Consider the following 21,324-nt stretch of genomic DNA (forward strand, 5'->3'; position numbering starts at 1 on the left):
TCCACTGCAGGTGGCGCTCTACCGCAGCAGCATTGCAGAGGGAGAGGAAGTCAAAGGGAACATTGTTCCTCTATGGTTTCCTGAGTCAATGGGGAAGCTATCTGTTTGGATGCTCCTGCCCCATGTGATTCTGGTGGCCATCTTGAGCCAGGCAGAGTCTATTTAAGACCCTGGTTGTTGGTCTTGGTGCACATTTTGTGTGTGGGTACTGTAAGGACAGTTCACCTGTCTGTCAGGGACAGTGAATAGCGGTAGGGAGAGGTTCCAGATGAGTAGGGAAAGAATAGGGACAGGTCACCCTTCCTGGAAACCTCCACATTTTGGGCACGCACCAGCCAGGCTGCATTCCGCCCCTCAAGACAGATGCTGCCGGCACATCCGAGAGCTGCTCCGCTACACATTGCTGTTACTTCCTGTGTGTTCCCAGTCAGGTGCCTTCCTAGTTTGTTGTGATCTGTAACACTAATACAATTTCTTTTTCTGCAACTGGACTCTTGAGTGTTTAGTGCCGCCACACCACACTGCACCTCCCCACAACTTGCATCCCAACACACATCTACAGTGTACTGCAGAGCACCACAATACACACATGCTAGCTGATAAGGCAGTACAGCCAGCCCTCCTGTACTGACCCTGGGCACCATCAGTTTAAAAGGGGGGCCAGGGCACCTGCTGTGCAGGAGAGCCAGCTGTAATGTCTTATTGCAGACACCGATCCTCTTCTGAATCCGATCACGTGGGTGTTCATGTCCGAATTGACAGTTCGCACTGCAATCTGTGAACCGATCTGGGGGTGTCATTAAAGTGGATGTAAACGCAATTCATGAAATTTGAGCTGGGCACATATATCTGCAGTATTTTGTTATCTAATTTCAAAGAGCTGAGTTCCGTAGCTTTCTCCTGAACCATTCCTCTGTTATCAGCATTAGAACAGCTGACAAATTCTCAGACACATCAGGTAAAAGCAGCCTGAGTCTTCTATCGGGGGAGGTTACTATAAATAGATTAGCAGGGAGCTGGTCCTGTTACAAAACACCTGAGAGCCTAAGGTGAGAGGGGGTTGTGTGCCTTTCCTCCAATCAATGTTAGCTATCTTGGCTGTATGCCCAGACATCACACTCCTGTGTTGAACAGGAAGAGAAAATTTCCTAACACAATCTGAACATTCTAAACGGTATATAAATGTGAAGACAGCAGATATACATGTAAAACTTATGTGGGGAGATTGGTTTCATCCCTGTGTATCATCTGAGGCTGTTCACTTCACTGGGTGTATAGAGGGTTTACATCCACTTTAATTTTGTATTGACGCCCGTAGCCGTTTGCAGAGGGCAGTGGGGACCGCCGACGATTCAGGTGCGGTACAGGAAGACGCACTGGATTCGCAGGGTTTCCCGCATCGCACCAGTGTGAACCGAGCCTCAATTTTGAAACTAATGTAATTTCCCAAACGAAAACCACATACTCTGTAAGAAATTTGTTAAAAAAAAAAAAAAATCCACCCTGCTCCTTCGAATTTTGTTTGTCACTGTGGTCAAAATCGTACGTCGTTTTGACACCACTGGTGATTAGGAAATTTAAAAATAACTTTCTTAATGAAAGATTTAGAACAAAAGTCTGTTGTTTTTTTTTCTGGTCAGCTTATCATGATAGGCATTGACCCATGAAAATGTAAGTGTTGCAGTGCTCCATGTTGTAATGTAGAGGCTCCCATTACAGGACCCCGTTTGTTGATTCAGTAGATGTTACTTTTAACCCCTCGCTTGTATGGAATGTAAATTGGTCTGATCTTGTTGCTTCTTCTCTTTTTGTTCTGACAGGTGTGATGAGAACAGGATGGACTCTGGGAACCTGGCTGTAGTTTTAGCTCCCAGTCTGTTCTCTAGCAGCAACTTGGGAGAAAAGCTGACACTTGCCACTGAGAAACAGCTGCAACTTCAGGCGTCTGCCATTCAAAGTCTCATCGAACGATCCCAGGATATAGGTAAAGGCTGTTTACATGAAGGCAGCTGCTGATGCCCAGGGTGGTGCACATACCTCCCAAATCTTTGAGATGGGAATGAGGGACACCTACTAGCAAAAGTATGTAGGAAAACGTCACGCCCCCTGCCACACCCCCTTAAAGGAGAATTAACCCCCCCGAAAAGTTTAGTTTTAGTTTTATTTTTTTATAATTTACCACTACTATTCCTTATATATTGGCTTTTGAAATTTACAAATGCAGCAATCTACAAATTATTTGATATGTTTAGCACTGGGAAACACTTTTTGTTGAAAGATTAACCGGTTAAGTCCCGGACCTTTAGGCAGTTAAATGCCCAAGCCAGGTTTTGCGATTCGGCACTGCGTCGCTTTAACAGACAATTGCGCGGTCGTGCGACGTGGCTCCCAAACAAAATTGGCGTCATTTTTTTCCCCACAAATATAGCTTTCTTTTGGTGGTATTTGATCACCTCTGCGGTTTTTATTTTTTGCGCTATAAACAAAAATAGAGCGACAATTTTGAAAAAAATGCAATATTTTTTACTTTTTGCTATAATATCCCCCAAAAACATATATATATATATATATATATATATATATATATATATATATATATATATATATATATATATATATATATATATATATATATATATATATATATATATATATAGCGAGATTTTGAGGGACTGTCCCTGATTTGGAGCCATGTCCCTCATTTTGGTCTGATCTATATAGTTGCATATGAAATTCACTCTTACCCGGTTGCCGACCGCCACATGTATATGTACGTTTCCGCGGGTCGGGGGTCCGATTGGGACCCCCCCCCCGGTACATGCAGCGATCCGGGACGAGGGCGCGGCTATTCGTTTCTAGCCGCCCCCTCGCGATCGCTCCCCAGAGCTGAAGAACGGGGAGAGCCGTATGTAAACACGGCTTCCCCATGCTTCACTGTTACAACTTACAGTTGTAAACACACACTAGGTGAACCCTAACTCCTTCAGCGCCCCCTGTGGTTAACTCCCAAACTGCAACTGTCATTTTCACAATAAACAATGCAATTTAAATGCATTTTTTGCTGTGAAAATGACAATGGTCCCAAAAATGTGTCAAAATTGTCCGAAGTGTCCGCCATAATGTCGCAGTCACGAAAAAAATCGCTGATTGCCACCATTGGTAGTAAAAAAAATAATAATAAAACTATCCCCTACTTTGTAAACGCTATAAATTTTGCACAAACCAATCGATAAAACGCTTATTGCAATTTTTTTTTTAACAAAAATAGGTAGAAGAATACGTACCGGCCTAAACTGAGAGGAACATTTTTTTTTTTTATATATATATGTTTTTGGGGGATATTTATTATAGCAAAAAGTAAAAAATATAGAATTTTTTTTCATAATTGTCGCTCTATTTTGGTTTATAGCGCAAAAAATAAAAACCGCAGAGGTGATCAAATACCACCAAAAGAAAGCTCTATTTGTGGGGAAAAAAGGACGGCAATTTTGTTTGGGAGCCACGTCGCACGACCGTGCAATTGTCTGTTAAAGCGACGCAGTGCCGAATCGCAAAACCTGGCCTTGGCATTTAGCTGCCTAAAGGTCCGGGGCTTAAGTGGTTAAAGAGCCTTTAAGCCAACTCCGCGAACTGTAGAAACAGGTTGATTTGTGGATCCCTCCTTAATAAGGTCACCAGGCCTATCCCGAGACATAAGCCTTCCGCTTGGTCTCCTCCCCTGGTTCCCTCCTTTTGAGTGTAGCTTCCTTCTCTTAGATGGACAGCTTGAGATCCCTCTTGACTTGTAGGCCCCAGTCAGCATAACTGGGCCTAGTGATAGAGATGCAGCCTCGGGCCAATGTGGTACCGGGACTAAAAATCACGCAACACATACCTGGTGCCAGGAGGGCCATGAGGCGAAGGACCCCAAAATATGGCGTCTGCCCCTTAAGTATCCCTTACCGGCATGCACAGCGCGGCACTGGGCTGCTCTCGAGGAAAGATACTCAATGATCTATGGCTTGCCCGTGTTCAAACACTGACCTGTGGGGGTATCGTCACCTACAGGCAACAGTGGGAAAATGCTATTGGGCACAGCCACTGCCAGGACAGAGGCTAATTTAGTATAAATCGCAGTCTGAGCCACATTATCGGCTCAGACACCCACTAAATTTAACACAGCGCCCAGTCATTTGGGAGCAGGGCGCTACAGGAGTATCCAAGTTAACTTGCAATAAACTTTAAGAAAGGCAACCCCTAGACTCTGTGCAGAAGTGTGAAAGCTGCTGGAAAAGAACCTGGGGCACAAAACTAGCCCTTGTGGGGGGTAACGCTACACTTTTGTCAGTAGAAAAGGAAATCAAACTCGCACATGCTTTTCAGTCAGAGGATTGCAGCAGGTGTATTCACCATACAGTTTGCAGGAGAATGAGCAGATCCTCCACTGATCTCATTCTTGGTACAGTGCATGTCTTTCTATTGTCACCTGGGAAGTAAGGGCTGAAGCTGTACAGAGTTGGGAGCAGAGTGTAGTTGAATCTCATGGTGCTTGCGCATATTCTTTATTTCAAAAGGGCTTCCGCACACCCCCGAAACCCCCAAGCCTGGGAGTGCTCAACACAGTGCTGAGACCAGGTCATCCAGTGCCCAGGGGCAAATATGCCATACTGCCCCCCTCCTCGGTCTTCATGATGTGCATTCCCAATCGCCGCCTTCTGCTGGAATCCAACTCCTACCTACCATCCTGCTTGTCTCAGTGTCCAGATCTGCATGCTGGGTTTCATATGGATCTTAAAGTTCATAGTGATGACCTAGGACCTTCTTATTGGGTGTTCTCTGTCTCCGCTGGTCTCCTTGCACTGACTGGATAGTGCCAGATCTGCAAAAAAAGGCAGGGCATGCATGTAATGAGAAGGGAACAGCTTGCCCCACATGCAAACTGTGTAGCAAACCCCAGAGGGAGCTGCTTTTATTTGTTTAGTCCATTACTCTGCCTTTCGACCCCAATGAACTGTCCCAGCCCCTCCTGGCGCACCCAGCAATGTGATTAATGGAATAACTCAGCAGGAATACACAACACAGTTCTTCTTGTAGTTTACTTGAAGAAAAGTAAAATTCAGGTTAACATTAGTCAGCCAGGACCTGTGTAAGTACCCAGGCCAGGACCTGGTTGAAACAGTTTAAAGAAAACAGTCAGGAACACTATGCAAACAACGAAAGCAATAGGTAACAATGTGTACAGATTAAATAGATTCCCCAATAACTTTTGTTGTGTGTGTGTGTGTGTGGGATGCTGTGGCTAAAGGCCAGCCTACGACACCCAGTGAAATTATCTCAATACCTGTGGTGTGTCCCCTTTTAAGAGCAACCGTGGTAGTGTCCTGGAGGCAAAGCTTTGCGTTTTATTATCTTCACTGGCAATGTAGGAGCTCTGAGGACAATATTTGGATGTGGTATTCTATGAAAAGCATTAAAGGTTCCTGGGCAAAGCCCCCTCACCAAATCCTGATCACAGTCAGCGGTCCTCTCCTGAGCGATTGATCGATCTTAGATGCAGTTGTGTCACAGTGGCATTCAGTCCTTGAGCTGTTGCAGGGTGTCCTCCTTTAGCATGGACAGTCTGTTCCTCTGGGCTGGAGCCGCATGAACAATCTGTTCCTCTGGGCTGGAGTTGCAGGCTGTGTGTCCCTTGGTAGGCCGCGATTCCACACACACATAGTGCAGGATGTAGAGGCTAGAAGAATGGACAGCCGCACTTCCAAAAAAAACCTTAGGTTGTCTTTATTTTAAAACAGATGGCAAATGCACTACAAAGTACAGCAAAAAAATGGAGATACCAGCCTACACGTTTCACACTGCGATCAGTGCTTAATCATGGCTTGGTGCTCTCCTGATGGGGTGCAGGCAAAAAGAGGCTCTGGCCTAGTTCCTCTGGCTTTTTATCTCCTCCCCACAATCCTTTGCTGCTGTCTCCTGATTGGCTCGGGCTCTTCCAATAGGGAGTTTACAGACAACCTCCAATAGGGAGTTTTCAAACAAGCAGTACTGAGTGTCTGTGTATAAAGACAGAAAGGGGAGTGAAAAAACCCACACTGCTGCAGCAGACCGCTGTCTCCTAATAGATTAGATCAGTCTGGAGAAGTACCTGCTACATCTGTAAACCCGGTAGATGGGTACCCCCCCCCCCCCCCCCAGTCTGGCCCTGACTCGGCAATGGCTGGGAATTTCAGAAGTCAAGACAACACCCATAGCCCAGCTCTCCCTCCTCTCCCCTGCAGCAGCTAAGTATTTGAAATCTTCTATTTATTTATTTATATATAGGGGAGGAACATTTTTAAGAAAATATAAAATTGGGCTTTTCTTCCACTTTATTGAAATAAACTAATATATCCATTTAAAAAAAAAATAGATCTACTGTATGAACCTTTTTTGATTTCAGCAATCTTTGTGGGTTGTATAAGCCATTAAACAGGTGCAGTCTGTGCTGCACTGCAATTAGAAAATGTTATATATGTGTGTTCTATAATGAATTTTGAGTTGATAGAACAGAAGCCGATGTTCTGTTCCCTCCTGTGTCCTCTAATGCTGTTTTATTGTAAAGCTCAACAGGAAAGGCCTATAGGAAAACAGATGTGGGGTTGCTGTCAGTATTCGCAGATAATGCTAGGAAAGCTTAGAGGAGCCTGCTTTCCACATTCTCCAGCTTTCTACTAGGAGCATGTCTCTTGGAAGACTAATGCTGGCTAATCGAGCCGCAGTACTTCCCCTTCAGAGAAGCAATGTCCATCGGGGACATCTCTGCTGGGGCTTCATCCAGTTTTGGTATCTTTGGCCATCGTTATAGGCTGGCTAAGGATGACCTAAAGCAGATTTTCACTGCATCTGAGCACCACTAACGCTATTTAAAGCGGAGTTCTACCCACTTTTGAGAGGTGGTCTTAAACGAAAGACCACGTCTCCACCCCTCATTTTTGTATAGTAAAAACATTTTTTTTTCTAGATTACCTTTTTATGAAGTACAACCTGTACTTTTGATCCATCCGTTCCGCCATGCAGGAATTACCTTTTCGTACGGCGAGCCCCTCAGCTGGCTTCTGGGACCTGTGTGTCCCAGAAGACCGCTGACCATTCACAAATGTAAAATCCTTTTCTTGGGAATACATCACGGGACACAGAGCTCCCACACCTCTTTGGCGTTAACGTGGAACACGTATTGCTTTTCTACAAAACTGAGGTACTCTCTATTTTGGAGGGGTTATATAGGGGAGGAAATCAATTTTAATTGGGTTTGCCAGTGTCCAATCACCTGTGGGGACTACATAACCCATTAAGTAATTATAGCTATGTGTCCCATGATATATTCCCAAGAAAAGGATTTTACAGGTAAGCTTTATTAAAAAATCTAATTTTTCTTTCTCCACAAATAGAGATTTATTTTGGTGGCATTTCATCACCTCTGCAGTTCTTAAGGTTTTGCGCTTTAAACAAAAAAGACTGACAATTTCAAAACAAAAATATTTTTTTTCTTTCTTCTATAAAACATATCCAATAAAAAAAATAGAAAAAAAATCTAATTTGTTCATAAATGTATTCTGCTACATATTATTCATAAAAAAATCCCAATAAGCATATATCATATATCATGACCAAAGAAAAGAAAATATTCTTTATTATATGGAAGAATTGATTAGAGACTTTATGCACGGGTGTTATAAATTGTTAAAAATGATTTTTATGCAGAAGTGTACTGATTGGCTCACTGTGTCTGTGTTATATACACTTTTTAGGTTTATTTGTGGTATTAATATTTTTTCACTTCATCCATTATTTTATGCATTCAATGGTTTATTTATTCACATTCATCATTTGTCATTTTGGGTTTATGCACTTCTTGTGCTACCGTTATATAGTTAGCGCAACCTTCTTATTTTTCCAGAAACATAATATGTCTTGCAATAAAAGCCTTGGGCCAGATTCACAAAAGGGATACGACGGTGTTTCTCCTGATACGCCGTCGTATCTCTGTTTCTACCTATACGACTGATTCATAGAATCAGTTACGCATAGATCTCCCTAAGATCCGACAGGTGTAATAGTTTTACACTGTCGGATCTTGGGATGCAGTACCGCGGCCGCCGCTGGGGGGAGTTTGCGTCGTAAACCAGCGTCGGGTATGCAAATTAGGAGTTACAGCCGATCCACAACGGTTTTTCGCGTTCGCTACGTCGCCGCTAGTATAGTTTCCCTTTGCTAAGTTACACTTTTTTTTTGGTGCCTTAACTTTAGTCATTGCTGTCTAAAGTATGGCCGTCGTTCCCGCGTTGAAATTTAAAAATCAACCTCGTTTGCGTAAGCCGTCCGGGAATACGGAAGTACGCTACGCGCGTCGTCTTTCAAAAAAATGATGTCACGGCGCGCAAAGCACGGTGGGAGTTAGGAAGTGGAGCATGCGCAGTAGGTTTGGCACGGGAGCGCGCCTAATTTAAATGGCACACGCCCATTTGAATTGGCCCGCCTTGCGCCGGAGGCCGCGGGCGAAGGTTTTCATCGCAAGTGCCCGATTCACCAAGCACTTGCGATGAAAACCTACGCCCGCGGCCTCCGGCGGTGTAACTTATCTAGGATAAGTTACGCCGCCGCGATTCTTCGTGAATCTGGCCCCTTCTGCTTAGCATTCCTAATGTTAACCACTTGCCAATCGTATACTGTAAATATACCTTGGCAAGGCAGCTCTCCGATCCATGCCTTCGCCTAGTACAAGCAACCTCCCCCACAGTAGTAAAGCACTGGTCAGGCACACATTTAACCCTTTGATTGGCCCTGATGTTGGCCCTTTCCGGCCAGTGTCAGTACAGTGACAGTGCATTTTTTTTAGCACACTGTATTAGTGTCACTGGTCCCAAAAAAGTGTCAGTGTCTCGACTGTTCGCTGCAATATCGTAGTCCCGATATGTCGCTGATCGCCAGGATTACTAGTAAAAAAATAAAAATAATAATAAATATATATATTCTCTATCCGATAGTTTGTAGACGCTCTAACTTTTGCGCAAACAAATCGATATATGTTTATTGGGATTTGTTTTATGAAAAATATGAGAATACATTTATAAAAAAAAATAATTTTTTTGTATATGTTTTATAGTAGAAAGTAAAAAAATATATTTTTGTTTTGAAATTGTCAGTTTTTTTTGTTTATAGCGCAAAACCTTAAGAACTACAGAGGTGATGAAATGCCACCAAAATAAATCTCTATTTGTGGAGAAAAAAATAAGATTTTTTTTATTACAGCTTACCTGTAAAATCCTTTTCTTGGGAATACATCACGGGACACAGAGCTATAATTACTTAATGGGTTATGTAGTCAGAACAGGTGATTGGACACTGGCAAACCCAATTAAAATTGAGTTCCTCCCCTATATAACCCCTCCCAAATAGAGAGTACGTCAGTTTTGTAGCAAAGCAATAAGTGTTCCACATTTAACGCCAAAGAGGTGTGGGAGCTCTGTGTCCCGTGATGTATTCCCAAGAAAAGGATTTTACAGGTAAGCTCTATTAAGAAATACTATTTTCTTGATCATACATCACGGGACACAGAGCCTTAAAGGGTCACTAAAGGAAATTTTTTTTTTTGCTGAAATGACTGTTTACAGGGTATAGAGACATAAAAGTTAACTGATTCCTTTTAAAAATGATTACAAATAGATAAAAAATCAATCATATAATGTGCCTGCAGGTTAGTTTCACTTTCAAACTGTTTTCATGTTCCTGTGAACTAGAGAGACACACAAAACAAAAACAAACAAATCCAGGGCAGTGTTTTGTTTTTAAAATGAATCTGGTTCTGTTAAGTTTTAGACACACAGTAATGACAGCTTAGACGTACAGTGCAAAGCTCCCAGTACGATAGTTATAAGGAAAAAGACAAGCAGGAAGTGTGGAGATCACAGCAGAATTACAGCCACTTCAAAGCAAAAACGAACAATAAGGACATGAAACCAGTACTGCAGTAAGGTAAAGGAAGCTATTTAGCTAAAAAAAAAAAAAATTCCTTTAGTGATCCTTTAATCACTTAATGGGATGTCCCATAGCAATGCTAAAATTTGAGGGGAGGGAGACACAGATCAGAATAAGACTGCCATCGAGCCAGAGGATCTATACGGCTGCCTGCACTACGCCCGAAGGCGGCATCCTTGTAAGCTCACACATCTACCTGGTAGAATTAGAGCCTTACAGATCTGAGCCATGGAGGCTTGGTGATGCACTGCTTATGTAACACCTACTGCTCTAGTCAAGTGTGCTTTCACCTGAAAAGGAAGGATCTTCTTTTCTAAACCATAGGCCTGAATCTCATCTGATGAGAGCCAAAGCAGGTGAAGGGGATCTACCCCGTTTTCTGCTATGTTTCAAGGAGGTTGTGACAATATTAGCAATTCTTCCTTCCAGGCCATCCAAGGCAACTTTTAAAGTGTCCTCAGTGACGTATACAGGAGCTGCCATGGGAGAAGCTGCAAAACCAGACAGGGGCTCATCCTGTGAGGCTGCTATCGGGCTGACAGAGGGGGATGGTAAACTGCATGCAAGCTCAGAATCCTTAGCCGTATGCTGGGATTTTCTGGTGCCTCTTTTACCCTTTTTACTGCAAAGCAAAGGTACTATCCACAAATATAAATGCAACCGCTGCTGTGATATAGTCTTACAATACACAAAATATCAGCTCACTGCACAACCTGATGCCGAGTAGGAGTTTTTGGTTTGCCTGGTTCAATCCACAGGGATGCTTACAGCCCACAGCTATGTGTCCATGCCGCTTACAGAAGGCTTTGGCGTGCTGGGCTCTTGAACGAGCCTCTTGGTGCCTGCACACAGGTGTCCTGCATTGCGCACGGGCACTAGCAACCACTTTTGGCTCTCCCCCATCCATGTGTCTCTACTGACAGAACAACATGCTCCCGTCGTACGCGCACGTCGCTGTCATGGCGGCGCCCAGGAGACAAGGAAGAGGGGGGGGGAGAGATTACTGGGGGGCAACTTGTGGACCCCTGTATGCGTATCATGGCAGAGCCTGCAGCGGAAGGAGTTGAGTGGTGTTGTATTTGACCGACTTCACTGAGCATGTTATTCTGGAAGGCTATGTAAGAAAACACCAGGTTTGCACTTACTCCCTCCAGTGGTGAGAACCAGGAAAGACATCCTACAAAGAAGATAATACATAAATAAAAATTATCTTCTTACCTGATCCACGCCGCAGGGAAGCTACTAAAAGTAGTTCCAGCTTTCACCCATCACGGCGGGCAAGTTGTGCCAACCTTCAGTTTTACCAAGGGTTTTATTAGAGAAAACCTCATACCTGGACCTGTAGAAGACTCTGCCAGAAACTTTTCATGCCAAATATGTCTTGGTACACCAAAGTCTGGATCCCAGACCTCCGCAGAGAGACATTACAGGTAAACCTTGTTTCTTCTTGCACGAGGCCTCGGTACCAACCATCTTAGGCCTTTGATATCAGCCCGAGGAATGGATCCGGTTATAGCTCCTAGGTCTCCACAGCCAGAACATCAAAAGAGCATTTTCAACCACCTTAACACTGGCAAAAGGTACTGAGGTACTCTCCATTTGGGAGGGGTTATATAGGGGAGGACTCAATTTTAATTGGGTTTGCCAGTGTCCAATCACCTGTGGTGACTACATAACCCATTAAGTAATTAAGGCTCTATGTTCCGTGATGTATGATCAAGAAAAGGACATACATTTTGTTAGGGTACAGAGTTGCACAACCCCGCAATTGTTCTGTATCGCAAAAAATGGCCTGGTCATGAAGGGGGTAAATCTTCTTCTGGAGATCAGGTGGTTAAAGCTGAACACCAGGGAAAAGACAAAAGGCCTTGAGTGGGGCTGTTCCTGTACTGAAAGTGCTCATGCTTAGGTCTTGGGGGCCATAAAAAGCATTTTTACTTACCTGGTCGTCTATTCCCACAGGCTCCCATCATGCTGTAGGACTGGTCCCCACAGTCTCTTCTCACCTATGCTCCACTGTTTGCAAGTTTACCGACATCGTCATCAGGAAGTCCAATGCAGAGCCTATAGCCCTGGATTGGTTGAGACAGTCCACTGCCAGAGCGTAGGGGAGTATAAGAGAGCGTTGGCTGCCGGGGGAATAGATCAGGTAACTTATATTGCGTTTCCTGGTTCCCTAGACCTATGCAAGCACTTGCCCCTCACAGTTGGGGGTAACCCAGATGCAAGGGATAATTTTTTTCTTGGTTCTAAGGCCAGAAGCTTTTTTTATCTTAATACATTACCTGAATTTAAGGTTAAAAAAATATCCACTAGTTGTTCCTCACACACCCCCCCCCTTCCTAAACACTTACTGGAGTCCAGGATCGATACAGCACTGTGCCCACCTGCAGCAATGCTGGTTCTTTGTCTCCCCTCTCTCAGGCTCAGAGACAGATGTGAGAGCCATTGGCTGCTGTCAATCAAATGCTATGAGAGAGGGGTGGGGCTGGGCTGAGCTGTGTGTGTCAATAGACTCGCACAGCCCAGCTTGGGAGCAAGCCCCTCGGATGCAGGGGTGCATTGAGTGTTGGAAAGAACAGCATGGCTGCTAATAAACTGACAATGCTGTATGCATTATACCTATCTATGCAGCAGGTGGCGCTGTGTTATTATGGTGTGTATCTGATATAATGTAATTACAGGATGTATTGTCTATCTAAGTTCAGTGCACTTGTTTGTGGTTAGTTCCTGTTTCATGTTTCTCATGCTGTAAGACATGCATTGCTAATCCTCCATAAAAGCAAAGCTATTGCTGCATCCAAGAAGCTTCCAGCGCATTATTTCAATACTCGTCACAACACTGCAAAGAGAAGCCAAGCGTCCCGGCGGGGGACGGGGCTTTCAGGGCTTTTGCACAGAGCGGGTAAGTAGAACATGTTTGTTTTAAAAATATATCCTTTTAAGATCAAATGCAGTAACACTGGCACCAGTGATGTATACCTATAATTTTAATATTTTCCTTTTCCATAACGGCTCAAAGCAGACCTAAATCTCTCCCCTTTCATGACTGTTTCTACATGAGTCTCTTTCTCTTGGCAGGGCAGGTTCCTTCCTTTATTTTGGAGAAAACCTCTCTTCCCTGTGATGTGGGTGAGGAGGACTCGGTCAGCCAGTACCTCGAAGGTCTTCGCAGGAGACGCAGGCGCAGTATGAGCGGTATTGATGACCACAGTTTTTAAAGCGGTAGTAAACTGCAATTGACAAAAACAAAAACAGTGTCATAATAGGCTAGTATGCAACGCTGAGAGGGCATCCATATTCCCTTGGTCTTCCTTCTGGGTTTGTGGCCTCTGGCTACATGAGTGGCCAGGGGTGCGATGACGTCACTCCTGTGCATGCATGCGGGGGTTGCCTTTTACGGATAGGGCTCTGAAGTTTTGGCACTGTATGCCAGACCTTTAGGTAAAGTAGGTAAAGTCACTGACTGCATGCATTCTGAATATCTCCTAAACAGTTCAAGTTTAGGAGATATTCACATTACCTACATGTAAGCCTTACTATAGGCTTACCTGTAGGTACAAGTGGTAGAACAGAGTTTACTATCACTTAAACTTCCGGACCCGCGATACCCAGAAGTAATTTGGGTATCAATGGCGGAAGTGAGGAACAAAAGTCGCTTCCGGGGCTTCAATCTCAGGTAAGTAATTCATAATGAGCTAGTATGCTATTGCCTCTGCAATGTCTTGACTGACTGGCTCCTGAACAAGTAGCAATGGACCTCACTGTCCTTTGGAGTGACTTGGCTACCCATGTAATATTTCTTCCCCGGCTCCCTAGTATAATTCTGACATCCACTGAATACCTTGTTACCACCATTTTTTTTGTTGCCATCTTTACTTCAAGTAGCAATGATTCAAAATTATAATTTTAAATTTGTTCCATTATTTATTTATTTTTTAGGAATAGTTAATGACGCTTTAAACAAACTGAAGTCTGGCCTAGGTCCCTCAAGCTTTAGTACAGATCGAGCATTGGGTAAGAGAATGATTTGTCATTTTAGCTGAGTCGTCTTGACCTCAAGATTTAGCTACTGACCAGCTTCTGAATTTGTTAGATGAAATAGAATTGCCACAAAGGAGCAAAACCAAGCGTAAAGCATCCGAGGATTCTGGTTGTGGAGAACTTTGTACACCCAAGAAACGGTAACCGCAATTTTGCTAGTTTCTGCTCCATGTTGCTTAGGGTTTCTCAAGCATGGAGAAACATGAACATGTTTAATTATTGTTTTAGCAAATCAATAATTGCCGAAGAATATCTGAACGATGAAGAACCAAGCACATCCCAGTCTCCATTGCCAGGTAGTTATCAGAAAGTTTAACGGTACTGGTCTCTAGCTGTCATTTTAACTCTTGTGACTTGCTTTTCAGACGACGCAGGAGGTGAAGAGGTGTTTTCTGACTTCTTGGTGAGTCCTTGCAACTTTTTGGACCTTAATTCAGAATCCCCTGCTGTTCCACCAAATCCCGATTCATCCTCTCGTGGACAAAAAGGCAGAAATAAGCGAAGAAACAGCAAACGCATAAAAAGGTAATTCTAGATGGAGGTTTAAATCTCAAGGCTAAACTGCAGGATATTTGTGACCATGCTACTGTTAGAAGTATTGGAAAAGTTGGATCTGTTGTTTTTATGCCTTTCACTATGGCACTATGACTCTTCTAGGTAAGGGTAAGGGCCCTTTCACACGAGGATCCATTTTTTTAACACCCGCTTGCTCAGTGGGGATCGCTCTTTTAAACCCCTCTGAGTCGGCAGATGACAGGACGGTCTCTGCACTGTGCAGGGACCGCCCTGTCAGATCGCCGCTCTCCTCTATGGGAGGATCGGATGAACACGGACCCTCTGTGTTCATCCGATGCGATGACGGATTGAAAAATAGGATTTTCCTCCGACTGCAGAAACTGAGTGTAGCGGAGACCGATGAGATCGGATGTCAGCGGATCCACTGACATCTGCAATCCCATAGGGATACATGCATGTCTGTTTTTTAAACCTAAAATGGATGGATGAAAAACTGACATACGGTCCGCATGTGTGAAAGAGCCTTAAGTGTTTTTCTTACTCCGCATGTGTGAAAGAGCCTTAAGTGTTTTTCTTACTATTCCCTACCAAGTCTTTAAAACATTAGCTATGGTGTGAATAAGGGGAACACAATGAATATTTTGCACTCAGTCAGTCTATCCTGGAAGTTCTTCTTGTGCCTAAACCCTCTCCTCTCTAAGCCCACTGAAGCCTTGCCCACACATGCACACTGAGGCAAGAAAGGAAGGTTGCATTACCCTGAAACATGCGAGAAGCAGGTGCAAGTCTCACTTAGAAAACCCTTTGAGAAGCCTGATGACTCTAGGCCAGTGGTCGCCAACCTTTCGGACCTCACGGACCACTAAACTCACAATTTGGAATCCCGTGGACCACAACATGAATTTTACATGCCTTATATACACACAAAGCTATGGCTCTCTGCCCCCTTCTCCCTGGATCACACTGCTGTCTTATACACACAATGCTCTGACTCTCTGCCCCCCCCCCCCTCATTGAGATCAACACTGGAAACAACATTGGGCTGTTGACTTGCGGCAGAACCCCTGAGGACCGCCAACATTTTCTTGTGGTCCACGGGCCATTGGATGATGACCGCTGCTCTAGGTTGCACTGCATTTTATGAAAATAAGTTTCAAGTAAAGTGAGTAAACATTGTAATTTTAGCACACTTGCAGTGTTTCTTTACTAGAATACTCTTGCCTTTGCTCATTGCCTTCTGTTGCTTCTGTTTTCTCCATCCTCTTCTCACAAAAGGCAGTCAGGCCAGCTCTCGATTTCTCCTGCTCAATTGGACAGAAAGGAGAAGGGTCGCAATTCACTGAGACTCTTTTATCGGGCACGAACAACCAAACGGCCACAGCCGGTGAGCTAATGCTATAGTTTGTTTGGGAGGGTTATTGTTTCCACTAGCTGCTGTCAACTGTAATTAGAACTTTTCCTTTTTTGTTTGTTGTGTTTAAACTTGTACTAAAGACATATAAGACAGTATGTACAGGAGATTGGAATGTAGGTTAGATTATAGGAAAAGGATTCCATTTTAAAACCAACTCTCCAAGGAGTGTTGGCCATCAGCCGTCCTCAATCTTAAAATGGTTGTCAAGCCACTCTAACCTGTATAAACCATCAGCACTGCCTCATATTGTAGTATGCCTCTTTGTATGATTTATAAAAATAAATGCTCCAAATACCTTATTTCACTGCAGAGATTGCGATCACATGACTGGCCAGCTCTCTCCTTTTCTCCTCTTGAGATGCAGCGGGCGGGGCTGAGATTTGCCTGCTGATGTCAGTCTGGAGGGAAGGAGGAGAAGAAGAGGATAGAGCTGGCTGGTCATGTGATCGCAATCTCGGCTCTTAAATGAGGCATTTATATCTATAAATCATTCAGAGGACAACACTGCAATAGGAGGCAGTGCTGATGGTGTATACAGGTTAGTGTTATGAGAGCAGCAGGAGGGGGAGGGGTGGCTCAGACACAGACACAGGGGAGGGGGAGACAGGAGCAGAGAGCAGGCTGCTGATGACAGAGGCTTGTAATCTGACCACGGTGTCTGGTCTCAGCAGCCATGTTACACCGTAGTCAGTTTACAGAGGGTGGGAGAAATTGGCAGGATCAGTAAAGTGTTTTTTTTTTTTTGTGTTTTTTTTGGGTGTTACAGAGGGGGCAAAATGACACAGGACAAGCACTGTCATATAACATGCCTTAAAGGAGCAGGATCCATTTTTTTTCTGGAGTTAAATGCTTTAAATTGACTGATATGCAGGAATGAAAGTGCCAATGGGGGAGATTTACTTAAACTTTGGCACACAGAATCTGATGCAGCTGTGCATTGTGACCAGTCAGCTTCTAGTTTTTATTGTCAAAATGTAATTGAACAAGCTGACGTTGGAAGCGGATTGATATAGCTGTGCATAGTAACCAGATTCTGTGTGCACCAGTTTTTGTAAATCTCCCACAATGTGTTTTGAGGGGTTCAAACGGTCCCCTTCTTCGGGGTGTGGATGGAACCTCTTGCAGGATAGAAACAAACTGGACACATTTGTGTGTATTGGTCCTGAAGGGAGTTTCGGTAGCATAAAATATCTTCCTATTCCTTACTTCATCATTGGTGGCTTCTCCACTTCCATTTCTTATTCAGACTTCAGAATGTAAAACCCTGGAGCAGAGTGGGTGGAATTTGATGAAGAAGATGGTTGCAGATGCTCTGGATGGACCTTTCTTCAATGGGAGAGATTTTCGAGTGGGTCTGAAAACTTCAAGCAGTGGTAGGTTACCCAGAGTTTTCATTAACTAGTTTGAAAATATAGGGATCCCTAATTTTTAGCCTGTGGAAAACATTCCAATTTCTGATAACAGGTGAGCAATATAGGCATTTATAGTAGGGTTGTCCCGATACCACTTTTTTAGGACCGAGTACAAGTACCAATACTTTTTATCAAGTACTCGCCGATTACCGATACTTTTTTTAAATCTCATGTGACAGTGGCACATGTGTCAGTAGTTTTTTTTTTTACAATGCTTTCCTTTTTTTAAGGGGGTGGGGGGAAATGGACAGTGTCAGTGTGTTTTTTTTATTTTTTACAATTCATTTTTTTATTATTTATTGCAATTCCTTTTTTTTTTTTTTTTTTATTAGCCCTGTTGGGTGGCTTTGGTGAGATAGCAGGGGTCTTGACAGACCCCTGACATCTCCCCTTTGAGACAGAGAAATGGGACTAGGGACACATGTTCCCCAGTGCCTTTCTCAGCAGCACTGAAAATGAAAGAGAAGACAGCGGCTCCTCTCCATTCATAAACTGAAACATTGTAAACATAGTTTACGATGTTTCAGTTATGTGAATGGACAGTCAGTGATCACTGACTCTGTACATTCGAAAAAAGGTAGGAGCCGGATTTACCGGCTCCTACCGCCGCTCTCCATCCTGACAGATCGAGCAGGTGGAGGAGGAGAACGGAGGGGGGACATGGCGGCAGCACGGAGGGGGGACACGGCGGCAGGACTTGGCGGCAGCACGGAAAAAGACGGCAGCAGCACGGATGGGGGCACACGGCAGCAGCACGGATGGGGGCACACGGCAGCAGCACGGACAGGGGGCACACGGCAGCAGCAAGGATGGGGGCACACTGCAGGAGCATGGAAAAAGAGATGGCAGCACGGAGGGAGATGGCAGTATGGAGGGGGACACAGAGGGGTACAGCAGCAGAATGGAGGAGGATACGAGGACAGTCAGCGGTGATCAGTGCTTGTAACTACCCCACCGCACTGATCACCCTGACTGTCCAAGTATCGGGTGAAGCATCGGAGCATTTGCCCGAGTACAAGTACTCAGCAAATGCTCGGTATCGGGACAACCCTAATTTATAGTTTATCTTAATTTGTGGCCAAATTTCACAGTGAATACTCAGTCTGTCTCTTGCTCTCTCTATTGCCTGCCTGTCTCGCTCTCTCTCTCCATCTGTGTCTTGCTTGCTCTCTCCATTGTCTGTCTCTTCATTGTCTCCCTTTTTGCCTTATTTCTCTCTTTTTATATAGTCTGTCTCCATTATCTATCTATCTATCTATCTATCTATCTATCTATCTATCTATCTATCTATCTATCTATAAATAATATTTCCAGGCCATGAAATTATTGGAAACCACAAATTCACTGGAAAGGGATGGAATCATTATCTTTCAATGGGTACAATGGTCACACTCCCAACACTTTTGAAAAGATTTCTTCTTACTTCCTATGTCTCAAGGCAGGAAGTGAAGGGAAATCTTCTCAATGGGAAACAGACAGCTAATTAACCCCTTTCAACGTTTTTAAGGCTGATATTTTAAAATAAAACCTTTGCTTTGTTAGAGATAACATGAGATACAGGCAGATCATGGCTGGTGGAAGGGGCCAACAGATTGCTGTATATAGCTTCTTGAAAATCATGCAGTACTCTGCCTCAGTACTCCTCAAGATCGTTCAGCTCTGATTCAAGCAGTGGGCTACTCTTGGGGGGGAGAAGTAATGCAGGTGTTAAAGTGAAAGTAAACCCTCCTATCGTTTTCAGCCAAGGAAGCTGCCATCTTGGCCTCCTTTTCATCTACAACTTCCATGATGCTGCAAATGTGATCAGTTATGACACTAGCCATTGAATGGTTTGACAGTTTGGTTAAGAGCACAACCAATGGGAAGGTTCCATTCCCTGCCATAATTGTAACTTATTTGAAACGGTTAAATGGATGGGTTTGCTTCCGCTTTAACATTCCTTAGTAGGCTGTTTGATGTGATGTGGAGCCTACATTATTGGAAGACCTGACATTCAATGAAAGGGGCAGGCCAAGCACAATAAGGCTGGGGAGGAAAAACCTAGATGATGGGCAGCCTACAGCAAGGACATATGGGCAGGCTCCATCTGATTTTCTGTTACATCTGAAGCACATTGTGAGAAGCTCTCAGCATGCAGAGTAAGCAGTTTAAGCACAAGAGAGGTACTTGTCAAGAATAACAATAAGGCAGAAGTTAAACTTTCTCTTTCGTTCATGGATGGACACAGCCTTAAACTTGACAAAGTGGGAAATAGCCTTCCTTTAGGAGTGACTAGGCAGAAAGTGTTAACAACTTCAAAGCTGAACAGCCCCGCCCAGTGGGCGGTCCTACTGGCTATATCCCCTCAGCCTGCACCAAGCAGTTCAGTTTTTTTCTGCCTAGTTAAGGAGAAGACATGGCTCCCTTCAGGCCCATAGGCTTGGAGGCTTTTAGTTCAAATTTATTTTTGGATTTTTTACTTATTTAAGTTTTTAATCGTTCTTGTGATCTTCGATCAACTGCCGACTGGGTGACAGGCTGGATCCCAGGTCCTTGTAGTCCCCCCAGTTTCGGCCATCGAGCGTGTGCTGACCATAGCTACGCGCTGGGTCGTCCACGACATGCTCGTCGCTCTACGGTTGGCCGGTGAGCTATACGCTCCAGGGCTTGCATAAGGACTGGTCTGCAGGGCCTAGTCGCAGTAGCCTGGCCGACAGTCACTTCTGTTACCATGCGGTAGATGCACTGTACAGGATGCTTCCAGCAAAAACCCACAGGAAGGGTAAGTAGTTACTACCTTGCTTCAGCAAGAATACAGAGCTGGGCATCCCTGGAGAGGTGAGTAAAGGGCTCTGTATTGCCTTCTCCCCTCCCCTCCTCCCTAGGCTCCTTGAGCTGCTGGGGTGGGGGTTTTCTTTGGGGAGCTTCACCTGGGGGGAACCAACTACGTTCACTAAAATAGTGTATAAGTGCCAAAAGAGATTGCTTACTTGTGTCCTGCTCCTATACTGTCGGCGGTCATGTTTAGTGTCCATGCTGCCTTTCTTTACTTGCACAATGTATAGAGCTGCATAATAGATTCTGCTTACTGTGTGTCCTGCTCCATGCTGTCGGTGACCATTTTCCCTGTGATCCATGCTGGATTGTTTGTATACACTGGCGGCCATTTTCTTGTAGCCGCACTGTAATGGTTACTTCCTGGGGTTAAATTGCAATTTTGCCTCTAGCGGCCACCTCGGCGGCCATTTTGCCTAGGATTCCGGAGATGTTACACACGCTCGGCGCTCAGGAGGGCCGTACCGCGTCTATCGGCCGCTCAGCGGCCTGCGCAGTACGCCCCAAGGATGACATATTAACGGTAGCATTTCCTGCAGCCTTATCGCAAGGTCAGGGCCTCTAGCTCCAGTTCGCCGGCCATTTTTTTTGTAGCCTGGTCCTATCTATGTAGATTACACTGGTGGCCATGCTTTTGGGGCCTCAGCGCTGTTGGCCTCTAGAGCCTGAGTGGCGGCCATTTTCAGATTTAAATCAGGAGCCAGACAAAGACCCGCTTCTAACTAGCAAACAAGAGCTGATTAAAGCAGAAGCCTTATTAAATAGCAGCCATTACAGCAGACCGACAGACCCTAGATCTGTTAGTATTCAGCGGACAAGAAGCAGCTCAGCTAAGAACGGCACCGTACTACTGGTTCCTGGGTGGTGAGTCCTCTGGGGGGGGGGGACCCCTCATCTCTGCTGCAGCTAGGAGGGTGGGTTATTGTACCTTGTTTGGAAGTCCCTGTGTCAGGCGTGTGGGCAGCATGGCGTCAGAAACGGACATCTTTTTCCCCTGAGAAACCTGAGCTGGCAATTTTTTGCCCCTGCACCCAATGTATCGGTGGACGCTATGTCGGCAATCCTAGCTGCCTTTGTTGCCAAGGTGGAAGCAGCGCATGGGAGAACGAGGGCTAGGAAGCGCCCCCTCCC

The 21,324-nt window shown here is 44.6% G+C and overlaps 1 protein-coding gene across 2 annotated transcripts in view; it reads left to right on the forward strand.

Annotated features, from left to right (window-relative positions):
• The window catches only part of LOC120913405 (rho GTPase-activating protein 11A-like), a 54,954-nt gene that overhangs the window by 28,020 nt on the left and 5,610 nt on the right, over positions 1-21,324 (forward strand). For both annotated transcript variants that reach the window (XM_040323295.1, XM_040323297.1), the window contains exons 6-13: positions 1,821-1,984; positions 13,075-13,191; positions 13,936-14,010; positions 14,090-14,177; positions 14,266-14,333; positions 14,403-14,562; positions 15,829-15,937; positions 17,214-17,340. In XM_040323295.1, coding sequence (XP_040179229.1) covers positions 1,821-1,984; positions 13,075-13,191; positions 13,936-14,010; positions 14,090-14,177; positions 14,266-14,333; positions 14,403-14,562; positions 15,829-15,937; positions 17,214-17,340 — 908 coding nt within the window. The remainder of the gene's footprint in view (positions 1-1,820; positions 1,985-13,074; positions 13,192-13,935; positions 14,011-14,089; positions 14,178-14,265; positions 14,334-14,402; positions 14,563-15,828; positions 15,938-17,213; positions 17,341-21,324) is intronic.

Source organism: Rana temporaria, chromosome 9, assembly GCF_905171775.1.
Source record: "Rana temporaria chromosome 9, aRanTem1.1, whole genome shotgun sequence".
Classification (NCBI taxonomy): domain Eukaryota; kingdom Metazoa; phylum Chordata; class Amphibia; order Anura; family Ranidae; genus Rana; species Rana temporaria.